This window comes from Hippocampus comes, unplaced genomic scaffold (genome assembly GCF_001891065.2).
Source record: "Hippocampus comes isolate QL1 unplaced genomic scaffold, H_comes_QL1_v1.1 scaffold268, whole genome shotgun sequence".
Classification (NCBI taxonomy): domain Eukaryota; kingdom Metazoa; phylum Chordata; class Actinopteri; order Syngnathiformes; family Syngnathidae; genus Hippocampus; species Hippocampus comes.
The window spans coordinates 68,740-83,388 of record NW_017805193.1 but is presented as its reverse complement, the minus strand read 5'-3'; the positions used below and the strand labels follow the sequence as shown (position 1 = coordinate 83,388).

The following is a 14,649-nucleotide window of genomic DNA, read 5'->3' as shown; positions in this document are numbered from 1 at the left end:
AAAGTTTACTGACATAGCCATAAAAAAATGTTGCTTTATTTATCTGACCATATTGGAATGTATTTGTTAGGTTTTCAGTCAATTAAATTTGGTTCAATAAACAATATGTGGTCATTTTTAAAATTTTCAATGAACGAACATTCGATCAGTCCGGCCCTCGGCTTGCAGCAAAATTTTTTATCTGGCCCTCCGTCCATTTGACTTTGACACCCCTGCAATAAAGCGTGAGTTTTTCTCCTGAAAGACAAAATTGAAGACCGACAACCAGCAGCAAGTGGGAGTGTCTGCAATGAAGTTTAAGGAGTCACTGATCGGAGAGAATTCTTATGCAACATACCTTGGTGGCCAATCATTAGTCTAATATGCAAACAGACTGCCACTGTACACTATTTCAGAATGCATTAATTAACACCCTTGTATTGTGTTTGGGTCCAAATTGACCCGTTTGCAAGTTTAGATGGGTAAAAAGTACCATTTCCTTTTTTGACCTGAAACAACGCTTCATCTAATCGTCAGACACAGCTAGTATTATGCAACAAAACAAATCTTCACAATTTTAGGAAATTCTATGCATTTCAAACCAAAAAAAAAAAAAAAAGACATTTGTAGTGTTATGGGTCAATTATGACCGAGCAGAGACTAATGGCTCTTTAAAAGCTGAGGATTGCTCTTGTAGCTCCAAAGTAACAAAACCAGGGCATGGTTTCCAAATGACGGGTATTTAATTGTGTCTTTATGGTTGCCTTTGTACACCAACACCGTGAATACTTTTGGTAAAATAAAATACATTTAGCAATTTAAAATAGAGATAACAATATATGAGGCTAATACAAAAACGCGGGCTAAATCTCACCTCATTTTTGCCTGCCACTTCGGAGGTCTTGGGCAACAAAAAATACACTTTCAGTTTCTACATGACAAAATATAACAATTAAAATCATGCCTTGCATTTAGTTTCATATACACAGCCAAATAAATCACAAAATACCTTAAATAGCTAGCGAACGATCCTTATAGCTGCTGCTCTTCGTATGTCTTGCGTTCAAGTGTCTGTAAGTGTCTGGGCAAACCACCTTACCACAGCGCAAGTCTCGCGATAATAGCGATAAAATCAAAATGACGAAACTTCATTTTACAAAATAAATATTTCACAACGTGAATAAATGATGTACATAAAACAAATAAAAAATGTCCTCTTTGCCTTGAAGTTGAACCAAAATATTATTCATTTCCAATTAAACTATTCTGATGACACTTAGAGCTCTGTTGATCGAATATCGCTCAATGTGCCCCACAAAACACACACACACACACACACACACACACACACACACACACACACACACACACACACACACACACACACAGACCCCTTCAACACCCCAACCCAACACGAACTCGAAACCTTCTAGTGGAGTATTGATGCACAGACACACAAATGTGTAAGTTGAGGAGTTCGTAGGTTTTGGATGGATTGCTCTACATTCGGAATGGGCAAAAAGGGGAGCTGGACTTCATTTGAAACAGCTCTTTTTATTTTTCAACGTCTGCCTCGTAACTCTCGAACGAACACCCCTCCTTCCGGTAACGACCACCTTTTCTCCTTTTCTTCGCCAATCAGATGTAAGCAACATAAGAATATTTCAGAAAGTATTAAACAGAATATAATTTAGGTAACTGTAACTTATAAGAATATAATGCTCAAATATAAAATGATAATAATTAACAATTTAACAAAAGCTTACATTCTTCCTCCTCCCACTAGACAAATGTCCTCATTTCTTCTGTAATCACTTAACCGTCGAATCCAGGTCATAACAAATTAACAACTTTGCACGGAGGGTAAAAAGGCATCAGAAACATACAATCGCATCAGAACAAAGTCTTTGAAACGAGAAGGAAGTTTAACTTGGCGGCGGCCTGGGCGTGAAGAGGAACCGGCGTTTGAACCCAGTGCTGCAGGCAGAACGGTAGGCCTCTGGTCCACAGATGAGGGAACAGGTAAGTCTGCATCAGTAGGCTGAGGCCTTTCCAATGGGGCCAGACATGGTCCACAGATGAGGGAACAGGTAAGTCTATCAGTAGGCTGAGGCCTTTCCAATGGGGCCAGACAAGGTGATAAAGGGCCAGGTAGACATCTTCTCAGGGTCACTGAAGATCTGGAGGGCTGGAAAGGTGGAGCACCTGATAACGCTGATAGGGCCAGGGGTGGATGAGGCGTGTGACCCACAGGTGCTGATGAGGTATCCAAAGGCACGGTCTTTACATCAGAGTGATCAGGACGCAGTCGGTTGTAGTGGACTGTTTGGACTTTATCAGGTGGATCCAACAGATACCTGATCTTGTAGGTCACGCCAGATTCATCTTCAGTCGATCCAAGACACTTCAGAACCACAAAAGGTCCCTTCCAGTGTGGAGACAGCTTTTGATGTGAAGTTGTAGGGTCACTCAACCACACATAATCCCCTGGGGTGTAAGGAGTGTGATGGACATGTTGGTCATAGTGATGTTTCTGTCGCACGTGAGCTTGATCCCTGTTCACAGTAGCAGACCTGAAGGCAGATTGCAGCTTTCGGGTCAGTTGCACTGCATAGTCAGCTGAAGTGCCGGGGGTGGAGATTGGAGACGGCACATCAGGGGGGAACAGAGCATTAACAGGCATCCGTGCCTCTCGACCATGGGTCAGGAAAAAGGGGGTGTATCCCGTAGAGGAGTGAGGGCTGGTGTTATAGGCCAAGGCCACCTGAATGAGGCAGTCGTCCCACTCTCCAGATTGCTGGAGAAGAGTCTTAGCTAGTTGGTCAATGAGTGTCCAGTTAAATTGTTCCACCATACCGTCACATTGTGGATGATATGGGCTGGTCCTTGTCTTCTTCACTCCTAGTAGACCACAAAGATGTTTGACTAGATCCGACTCGAATTGCCGTCCTTCGTCCGTGTGAAGACTCTCCGGGATCCCATGCTCTCTGATAAAGTTCACAAAGATGCATTTGGCCACAGTTGTTGACCTTTGATCTGGAATGGCGTAGAGGTTGACGTATTTAGAAAAGTAATCTTGAGCTGTTGCGTTGATCGGGAAGTGCCGGATGGCACTCGCCTCTCAGGAGACTGGAAGTGAACACTGTGTCTGGTCGGCAGGTCTCCATCCCTCTCCCTCCGTGACGGCGAGCTGCAGTGTTTTCTGTATGGCTGATCGGACCTGGACTGGTAGTCACCGTAGTCACCTTGCGATGTACTATCTGCAGAATGATAGCATCGGGCATCCCCCTGAGAGTCCCAGCTGCGTCTGCTTGGGGAATGCCGTCGCTGGCGTTCATGCTCAAAGGAGTCCCAGTCAGGTCTGCATGGAGAATGGCGGCGATGGCGGAACTCAGGAGAGTCTGGACGGTGCCTGCGATAGAACTCTGGACTTCGACCATAGCATCTGTCAGGTGAGTAGTAGATTCTGGACTGGCGTGGACCACGATGGTCGGATGGAGAACGGCGGTGTGCACCACCGAGGGGATCACCAGATGCAGAAGGTCGATTGGCCCAGTGGTCAAAGCGCTGGCTGCGGTAAGTGTCCTTCTCCTGTAGCTGGTGGACGTCATTCTGTAGGTCACTTACTTTAAGTGGAAGGGCGATTGGCCCAGTGGTCAAAGCGCTGGCTGCGGTAAGTATCCTTCTCCTGTAGCTGGTGGACGTCAGTTGTTCCATTGCTTCTCGAGGTTTATCAGAAGCAGTATCAGAATATGTCACTGACACTTGGTCCATAGTCTGCATAGGTGGGTATGAAGCATGAAGGTTCAATGCCGCACGTGCTCTTTCACAGCGTCCAGCAACAATGAGGGCCTCGTCAAGGTCACCCTCTCCCATCTCGTGGATCTTTGCTTGCAGGGCAGGATCCAAACCAGCCACGAAGCGGCGAAACTTCTCCCCTTCCTGTGCTACGCGGCCGTAGTTAGGGAAGGCTTCCATAACGAGGCGGGTGACGTCAGCACTGTACACCTCGAAGCTCTCACCAGGCTTGCGAGGACGAGCATTTATATGGGTTTGGAAAAATGGCAGGGATAGGTTAGGACCAAAAACATCCTGGACCCTCTTCCTGACAGCCCCGTAGTCCTCCTTGACTGCGGGGGAAAGGCTGTCCGAGTACAGAAATGCAGCCTCCGCTAACCTTGTTGGTAAAACTGAAGCCAGCACCGATGACATTTGAGTGGTTGGTCGGTCGTACATGGCTTGCATCGACACCTCAAAATGTCGAGACCATCTAGTAAAAGACGCGGTCCCATCTCCTTGAAAAACTGGTGGTAAATCAATGTTAGCATAGGTGGGTATGAAGCATGAAGGTTCAGTGCCGCATGTGCTCTTTCACAGCGTCCAGCAACAATGAGGGCTTCGTCAAGGTCACCCGCTCCCATCTCGTGGATCTTTGCTTGCAGGGCAGGATCCAAACCAGACACGAAGCGGTGAAACTTCTCCCCTTCCTGTGCTACGCGGCCGGAGTCAGGGAAGGCTTCCATAGCGAGGTGGGTGATGTCAGCACTGTACACCTCTAAGCTCTCACCAGGCTTAGGGGGACGAGCATTTATATGGGTTTGGAAAAATGACAGGGATAGGTTAGGACCAAAAACATCCTGGAGCCTATTCTTGACAGCCCCGTAGTCCTTCTTGACTGTGGGGGAAAGGCGATCCCTGTACAGGAATGCAGCCTCAGCTAAACTTGTCGGTAAAACTGAAGCCAGCACAGATGACATTTCAGTGGTTGGTCGGTCGTACATGGCTTGCATCGACACCTCAATATGTCGAGACCAGCTAGTAAAAGATGCGGTCCCATCTCCTTGAAAAACTGGTGGTAAATCAATGTTAAGGCGGCCTAGTTGAGTAACAGTCGCAGCAGCCACAGAAGCAGCAGTGGAACGAGCCATTTCAGGGGGTTGACAAACGGACGTCTCAGTATTGGACATGGTGAGCTCAAATACGTTGAATAATGACGGAAACAATGGTCAAAAAGAAGGTAGGGAAAAATTCAAACTGCAGGAAGGCTCAAAATCTCATCCAAATTAGCGACTAGCAGCAGCCATTCAGTAGAGCGCAAAATCCATGTGGCTAGCAAGATAAGATTATAATTAGCACGAAAAATCGTTGCATAAAAAGAGTCAAAAAGCCACACAAAACATACCAACACCGCTGCCATCAGTGTAAATTGAGGGGTTCGTAGGTTTTGGATGGATTGCTGTACGTTCGGAATGGGCAAAAAGGGGAGATGGACTTTGTTTGAACACAGCTCTTTTTATTTTTCAACGTCTGCCTCGTAACTCTCGAACGAACACCCCTCCTTTCGGTCACGACCACCCATCCTCCTTTACTTCGCCAATCAGATGTAAGCAACATAAGAATATTTCAGAAAGTATTAAACAGAATATAATTTAGGTAACTGTAACATAAAAGAATATAATGCTCAAATATAAAATGACAATAATTAACAATTTAACAAAAGCTTACACATGCACAAAGGCCCTCTTCACCCCACATGAACTCAAACTTTGGTACAATTTGATCCAAATACATATTGATCTAAATAAAAAATAAACATTGGCACATATAGACCGTATTTGGGTGAATTATCGTCAGTTGCTTTCTGTTGGAGCATCAGTCAGCATGGGTATAGGTGCCAATTTAATGTTGGTCGAATTTTGTGTGTTCCATATGCCGTGTAGTATTGATAAATTGAATCGGCATATTGTATAACCAAGTGGAAATAATTGTCATTATTATTTTATGCATATAGACTGAATTTGTTTAAAATATACTGTAGTCTGTTTGACTATTTTCCATGATGGAACTAATTGTTATGACGTCACGCGGCTGGCAACAGTGCAGAGAGGAACGAGCTGGACGTGAGAGACAGATGAGATGAGGCCAGCTCAAGCCAAGAAGTGACGTAGTATTTTTTTTGACCAAACAAACAAACACATAAGAGAAACAAAGAGAAGCCTTTTTTTCCATACTATTCTTCTTTCATAAGTCCAATGAAGTCCTTGTCCTGTTGTTTTGGTTCAAGACTCGTCGTTACGTTGGCCTCAAAGGTGTTCCGTCTTTGCGGAATAGCACCGACATTTGTCAAACGTTTGCGAAGAAGCTCGTTAGCTTGTGCCGCGTCGGAGGAGAGAAAAGGCGTCCCGCGCCGAAGAAGGCCCAACAGAAGGCGGCTGAATGTCAATCAGCGGGAGATACTCAGAGAATGGAAGCCGATCGATCCTTTGATTCTCCGAAGAAAGGTAGAAGAATTTATCTGTCCTTTATGCCCGCAAGAAGCGCGGCGAAGAAAGAAACCTACGACAAACGAAGCTAAAGCTAACGTAAGCTAACAAGCTAAACGGAGCCAACGTGATCGAAAATATTTTTCAACGTCTGCCTCGTAACTCTCGAACGAACTTTCGGTCACGACCACCCATCCTCCTTTTCTTCGCCAATCAGATGTAAGCAACATAAGAATATTTCAGAAAGTATTAAACAGAATATAATTTAGGTAACTGTAACATAAAAGAATATAATGCTCAAATATAAAATGACAATAATTAACAATTTAACAAAAGCTTACACATGCACAAAGGCCCTCTTCACCCCACATGAACTCAAACTTTGGTACAATTTGATCCGAATACATATTGATCTAAACAAAAAATAAACATTGGCACATATAGACTGTATTTGGGTGAATTATCGTCAGTTGCTTTCTGTTGGAGCATCAGTCAGCATGGGTATAGGTGCCAATTTAATGTTGGTCGAATTTTGTGTGTTCCATATGCCGTGTAGTATTGATAAATTGAATCGGCATATTGTATAACCAAGTGGAAATAATTGTCATTATTATTTTAAGCATATAGACTGAATTTGTTTAAAATATACTGTAGTCTGTTTGACTATTTTCCATGATGGAACTAATTGTTATGACGTCACGCGGCTGGCAACAGTGCAGAGAGGAACGAGCTGGACGTGAGAGACAGATGAGATGAGGCCAGCTCAAGCCAAGAAGCGACGTAGTATTTTTTTTGACCAAACAAACAAACAAACAAACAAACAAACACATAAGAGAAACAAAGAGAAGCCTTTTTTTCCATATTATTCTTCTTTCATAAGTACAATGAAGTCCTTGTCCCGTTGTTTTCGTTCAAGACTCGTCGTTACGTTGGCCTCAAAGGTGTTCCGTCTTTGCGGAATAGCACCGACATTTGTCAAACATTTGCGAAGAAGCTCGTTAGCGTGTGCCGTGTCGGAGGAGAGAAAAGGCGTCCCGCGCCGAAGAAGGCCCAACAGAAGGCGGCTGGATGTCAGTCAGCGGGAGATACTCAGAGAATGGAAGCCGATCGATCCTTTGATTCTACGAAGAAAGGTAGAAGAATTTTTCTGTCCTTTATGCCCGCAAGAAGCGCGGCGAAGAAAGAAACCTACGACAAACGAAGCTAAAGCTAATGTAAGCTAACAAGCTAAACGGAGCCAACGTGATCGAAAATGAAAGTGACACGTAACTTTGGCCAACACAAGAGCGCACAGAAACGTTGACAGAAAGTAAAGATAAGTAAAGGTACTCTGGACATTCCAAAAACATGCATGGCAGGCTGATTGAACATTTTAAATTGTCCCTCGGTGTGAGTGTGAGCGCGGATGGTTGTTCATCTGTGTGTGCCCTGCGATTGGTTGGCAATCAGTTCAGGGTGTCCCCCGCCTACTACCAGCAGGGATAGGCTCCAGCACTTCCCACGACCCTTGTGAGGATAAGCGGATCAATAAATGGATGTATGATTGAATAAATGTATCAAATAAATTCTGATAGATGTAGTTTTTTTGTGCTATTCTCTTGTTTTTGAACCCAGCAAGCGAGTCACTAATTTTCAGGTCAGTTTCAAAATTATTCCACAGGTTTTCTTTCCACATGTTTGTTTTTGTTTTGGATTTTTTTGTAGAGGTTGGTACCCCTGAAATCATTAGAACTTTATCAAATTTCAAAAAGCTTCTGCATGTTTTGGCAGAGCAGGTTATTGTGTGCTTTGTACATTCATTGAGCTATTTTGAAGTCAACCAGGTCATAAAAATTCATTGTGTTAAATTTGCTAGATAGTGGATTCGTGGGTTCCGATTATTGTGAATTATTAGTCATTCTGATTCCTTTTTTAGGGGGGGAGTTTTAAAACAGGGAGTGTGTTTGTTTTACAGGTGTTTCCCCATATTTCCACACAGCAGGTCAAATATGGCATTAATAATGAAGAGTATAAGGTGTACAAAGATCTCTAATTCAGCACATCCTTGGTTTTGTAGTGGATCCCTATGGTTTTGGATATTTTCCTTTTAACGTTTTCTATTTGTGGCTTCAAACGAGTTTGAATCTATGAAGAATCCAAGAAAGTTATTTTCATACACTCTTTCTATTTCAATTGAGTTTACCATGATTTTAACTTGCTGTTTGATTGTCTCGTGCCAAAAACAATTAACTTTGATCTTTCCAAGTGAAGTGACAATTTATTTCTGTCTAAACAGTTTTTCAATTTGTTTAATTCATTTTCCACAGTTATCAGGAGCCGTTTCAGATTTTCTCCAGAGCTGTAGAAAGTTGTATCGTTAACAAATACGACACATTTAAATTGTTTTGAGGTGATACAAATATCATTTATATATAAGATGAATATGTATATTTGGACCAAGCACAGACCCCTGAGGGACTCCACGAGTGATCTTCAGTTGATTAGATTTTTTTGTTGTTGAACTGCACATACTGACATCTGTTGTGTACATAACTTTATATCCATTTCTATGCTGCACTTCTAATGCCATATCTCTCATAATGTATTCAATAATATACTCTGATCTATTGTATCAAAAGCTTTTTTAGATCTAGAAAAATCGCAACAGTAAATTCTTTGTTGTCTATATCAGTGGCTATTGCTTCCACAAACTCCATTACTGCCATTGAGGTGCTCCGTTTTTCTCTGAAGCCATATTGATTTTCACTTAATAGCACATGTGTCTGTAAAGTTATCAAGTCTGCATGAAAATAGTTTTTGTAATATTTTTGAGAATTGTGGGAACAGTGATATCGGTCCATAATTTGTAAACAAATGTCTTTCTCCACTTTTCGAAATTGGAATGACTTTTGCAATTTTCATTTTTGATGGAAAGATGCCAGCTTTGAATGACAGATTGCATATGCATGTGAAAGGTCGCACTACAAACTCTATAATCTGTTTTACGATTGTCCATTAATATTAAAGCAATCAGTTGACTTTTTATTTTTTGATGTTCGAACAATATTTAATACTTCTTGATGATTTACAGCAGTAAGGAACACTGTGGAAGAGTTTTTTTACATGTATCTATTTCAAACGAGTTTATTGGATCAGGAAGTTGTTTTGCTTGGTTACTGCCGAAATTAACAAAATCCCAATTAAATCCCTTCACTATTTCTGCAGTTTTCTCAAAAACAGTATTTTGTTTTTTAATAGAGGACTCTGGACAATCTACTTTTTAAGGACTATTTCTGATGTTGTGATTTAGTATGTTCCATATTTCTTGTGTGTTGCTTTTATTCTGCTCGAATAATGCATGAAAATGATCTCTCTCACTAGTTCTTATATTTACTCCACACTGGTGAGAAACCTTTTGCCTGTTCAGATTGTGGCCAAAAATTCTCTGAGAAGGGACACCTAAAAAATCACACAGGAACCCACAATGGTGAGAAGCCTTTTGCCTGTTCATAATGTGGCCAAAGATTCTCTCGTAACGGAAGCCGGCTTACTTAGGTCTTTGTACTTTCTGGAGACTTTAGGTGATGGAAAATGTTTTTCATGGAAGGAGGTTATAGTTGACTGAAATGCATCAAACGCAGTATTTGGGTCTTCGTTTGTGTCGACCTCGGACCACTTTTGTTTGTCTCAGTCTAGCTTGAAAGCTGCGATGGACTGTTGGGTTCTGAGTCTTATTTCTGATATGTGAGTTGTTGATTTATTTTTTCTCTAAAAATAATTATGAAAGACTGAACAGACAGGTAGATGGTCACTTTTTCACAAATGAGAAGTCCACTTTCCATTTTTATGCGGGACAAATAAAGGCTTATCTTATCTTATCTTATGGTCAATTTATAAATATGTTATCTATTAATGTGGCTGTATCTGTTACATTTGGACTGGTGAGAAACCTTTTGCCTGTTTAGATTGTGGCAAAAGATTCCGTCAGAAGTCACACCTAAATGGACACACAGGAACCCACAATGGTGAGAAACATTTTTCCTGCTCAGATTGTGGCCAAATATTCTCGTGGAAGTCTCACAGGGTGGCTGACCGAGATGTATTTAACAAAAATGCATGCAGAAGTACACAGCAGAAACTAACTCCAAAACTCACCCAAAGTCCAGAAAATCTCAGGAAACAAAATAGCAAACAAATCCGAAGACAGAAAACAAAATATGACAGATGTCCAGGAAATTTTCCGCTCCCATCTAATCAGGCTTCATCAGACAAATTGTATTTCATCGACCTTCCTATTTAGATAAAGTTTTCTTTTCCATGAGTGTATTGAAAGGTGTTTTTTTTTTTCAGGTGGTACTTAGTCCTTTTAACACAACACGAACTAATGACACAATGTGCTCCTCCTGCAGTGTCACCTGTTGGTCACAAACAGAACCACCCGAACAGTATCAACTTATCCTACTCTGTTTCAGGATTACTGGGAAAAGACTACTGCTATACATCGTATTTATAAAGTCAGTTGTTTTTTTTTCTCTCCATTTGGGTTTAATAAGTCAATATTAAAGTCACCACACATTATTCGCGTTTCCTTATCGTTGGAGTAACTTAGTACCGTAAATATTCTCTAGTACAGACTCGTGTTTGTGCTGTCCGATTTGTCTTGATAACAGAAATTCCTCATTTGGGAAATGAGCATGGTACATGTCCTTTATGAACCTGCAAGTATGTTGACAAAATGCACTTGTAACAACACAATCAATAAAATACAAAAATATTGACCAAAAACTGTTTATATAACAAAATCTTCAATACAGGTGTATCAAAAAAAATAAAAAATCATAACAGTAAAATACATACAGTATTTTAATGTTTAATTTTTTCTGTCTTGGGAAAAAGTGTGTCTATTTTGGATTGTTTTGTTGGATGCATTCTTTGGTTTATGACAATGTTTGCCTGCGTGTCATACAGTTTTCTTGCTAGTTGCAAGTAACTGTCCCGTTGATCACAGATGTCTGGTAATTCTTGTGCATACTGAAGGATTTTTGTTGCCATTTGCATTGCTTCCTTGCTGGATGGTGGCTTGTCATCAGGAGTTGAATCGATGCCTTGTTTTTTAAAGTTTTGTAGATTCACGTCTTTCCGACTCCAAGTGTCTGCTGGATGTTTTTTACTTTGTGTCCAGTCTCGCTCAAATGGATGCATTTCACTCGCTCCGCTACAGTCATTACAGTTCTTCTACGATGCCATGATCTACACGACGTAAGTGAATAAAGTTAAAATCTTTCGCAATTACAGTAAAACGCACGCCAATAAAAAGTCACATGTCATCGTTTCGAATCTGATGAATGAAAACGGTGAAGCAAAGACGTTTTTTCTGTCGTGTCGAGTGGGTGTTGGTTTTAAGCTCGTGCCGTGTTCTACAGGACATAAGTGAATAAAGTTAAGATCATTCACAATTACAGTGAAGTGCACGCCAATAAAAACTCACTGACACGTCGCCGTTTCGAATCTTATGATCAAAAAACGCGAAGTGAAAACGTGTCTCAGCGTCGTGTCTTTTCTGTCGCATCGGGTGGGTGTTGCGTGTATTTAAGCTCCCGCGGCATTACGCCTCCATCCGGGTTACAGCTAGTGGAATTTCCGCTTACGTAAGCTCCGGTAACACGTAATATTGTAGTCAAAATGTTAATTCATAGGTTTTTATTACGGGGGGGAAGGATATTCCTTTTCATAGAATTCCGGGGATGGGAATATTTACTGTATATCTGTTAGTTTTTTTATTGAATGTGTCGACATGATCCTGGTGTCCTATACATGCAACTTAAATTTGATGCCTTCTTAATATGTATTTCAATCGTTAGAAATCCCATGAGGTTCTCTTTTGTGTTTGTCAGTGTCTCGATTTTGCTGGATTGAAGAGATTTGTCTTCAGATCTTGCAACCCCCCTCCTTTTTTGTTTTCAATATTTGTTGCAAACATTTCATATCCTTCCATTTTCATTTCACTTGTTTTTTCATCGTCGAGCCAAGTTTCTGACATGGCGATGATTTTAAATTTATTGAATTTCCTCAAGTATTTGATTTTGGTGAAGTTTTTATTGAGACTTCTACTATGTATCACTGAAAGTACATTTGTATTGAATTGTACGTCCATGTAATACTCAGAGTTTGAAATTCTGTGATTATTCTTAAAGAAATGATTGTCAGCGTCCAAATTGTTTTTAGGGTCGAATGTCTTGTAAAGTTTTTGAAGTCCATATTTTTGGTATGTGAATTTCCTATTTCAGTAGAGTCTGAGAGTTTATTGTCAGGTTGTGAACAGTAGGGATGGGACGATGATACCTCAAGGAGTGTATTGACACATTACACAAACTGTGTCGGCACTGCATTGATACTGTGTTGGTCACCCAATAGTGACCCCTGCAGTAGCTATAAAATCATTGCAGGTAAAGAAATTCCTTGTTTGTGTAAATGCTGAAGTGAGTTGGTATGTAAAATATAGCAAATCTGACTTACAATTCAGAGTTACAATTATTAACTTATGTAGAAAATGTTGTTCACCGTGAAATCATATGAAATAAAAGACTATAAAGTCATTAGTTGATGAATTTTTATTAAGGAACAAAAGTGCTTTGAGTGCCTTTGCTCCAAGGCGATTTCTCCTCTTTGACACCAGCTCCCCAGCCTTAGAAAATACAGTACTCTTTCGCATGGTACAGATGATGATGGTGAGCAGAGAGTTTTAAGTGCAAGTTGATGCAGATATGGATATGTTCTCTGGTTCCATTTCCAATATTGTAAAGCAGTGGTCCCCAAACTACGGCCCGCGGGCCGGATCCGGCCCGCCTCCGCATTTGGTCCGGCCCCCTGAAAATACCACTGAGTAATTTGATTTATTTTTCATCGATGTGGATTTGTCGGCAAAAAGGTTCGGTCAGAGAAAAATAGAATGCAGGGTATTTAACCCAAAGTGGACAAACGATGTTTTTGTTTTTGTTTCATTCAGCGCAAAGAAACGTCTGTCAGTCTCATCTGTCAAGAGGCGGCTTCATTTTGTGTGGGTTTCTGGAAAACAATCCATTTTTACATTTCCGTACTCTTGCGGTCACCCTTTTTCTGTTCCAGACTGACCCCGGCCCCTCCATCACAGAAGCGAAAGCTTATGCGGCCCTCACAGGAAAAAGTTTGGGGACCGCTGTTGTAAAGGGTCATGGTGTCTGGGTGTGTTTGCTTCTGCCAGGTAGCGTTGGACTTCAATTATGGAGTCAGCTGTTGCATTTGAGGTCTTCTGGGTCTCTGCAACCTCCATATCAAATGTTTTCCAGAGATTGTGCCCGAAAAATAGTCAAACAATAGTTCATTATCATATGACAAAGTGCCACAGAAGTATACGAATAAACACAAAGAAATGTGTTTTCTGACCTGAACTGGATTCTGACCCATGTGATGAGCGAGGGCCAGGCTCTTCTGTTGGGTCAGGCTCTTGGCTCCTCATTTCCATTGCACACTCCGACTGCTCTCTTCACTGCTTCACTTGCCTTTTGTTGACTAACAAATCCAACTTTTTGAAATCTGGGATCAAACAGTGTTGCCAGTGTCATCACACTGAGTGATTCCATGCTGCAAATAGCATCAATTAGCCGCTTACGAAGGTTTTCAGCCAGTTGTTGAGCAGCTGTTGTTGTCACTGTTGTGGCCTGACGTTGAAGCTCATTGTGGATCATTTTCATCAAAGGAATGACCTTTAAACCAGAGACCCTTTTTCCTCAGACAGTTCTCTTGTGGCTTGGTCAAAAGGAGCAAGAACCCTGAGCATTTCTTCAATGATCTGACATTCTTCTGGAGTCAGTGGAGTAATGTCAGTTTTTAATGAGGCCAGTGACACCCAGACTGTAGTGATGGGAAACTGAAGCCTCGTGAGGCAATGAGGCTTTCCATCCAACTGGGTCGGTCCTGGGCCAAAGCATCATGAGGCTCCATTTGTTCTATTGCGCCATCATGTGGAAAATAAATGTCATGACACAGTGATTAAAATACCATGGATTTGATGGAGTCAAAAGGGCAGGGAGTTGTGATGTGAATGAATGTGCGTGTGTTACTTGAAAGAATGATTGCTTTATTTTAGACATTGACATAAACAAGGAACAAGATCAGTGTTGTGTCCAAGGACCGGCAACCCGAGGCCAAGGCCAAGGCCAAGGACTTGCCTCCGAGGCCAAGGCCAAGGCCAAGGACTTGGAAAATTTTCCGAGGCAAGGCCAAGTGTGTCCAAGGACCGGCAACCCAAGGCCAAGGCCAAGGACTTGCCTCCGAGGCCTAGGCCAAGGACCAAGGACTGATTTTGAAACTGAGGCCTAGCCAAGGACATGTATAAAACAATGCTATCATACCACTTGGCAGGTCCTCATGATTTGCAACACCCCTCCAT

General features: G+C 41.7%; 1 protein-coding gene across 1 annotated transcript in view; it reads right to left on the bottom strand.

The window, feature by feature from the left end:
- Positions 1–12,499: 12,499 nt before the first annotated feature.
- Positions 12,500–14,649, bottom strand: part of LOC109515125 (uncharacterized) — a 9,040-nt gene continuing 6,890 nt past the window's right edge. Inside the window, exons 5-6 of the mRNA XM_019868727.1 lie at positions 13,415–13,504; positions 12,500–12,563 (exon numbers count right to left, since the gene is read on the bottom strand). Coding sequence (XP_019724286.1) covers positions 12,500–12,563; positions 13,415–13,504 — 154 coding nt within the window. The remainder of the gene's footprint in view (positions 12,564–13,414; positions 13,505–14,649) is intronic.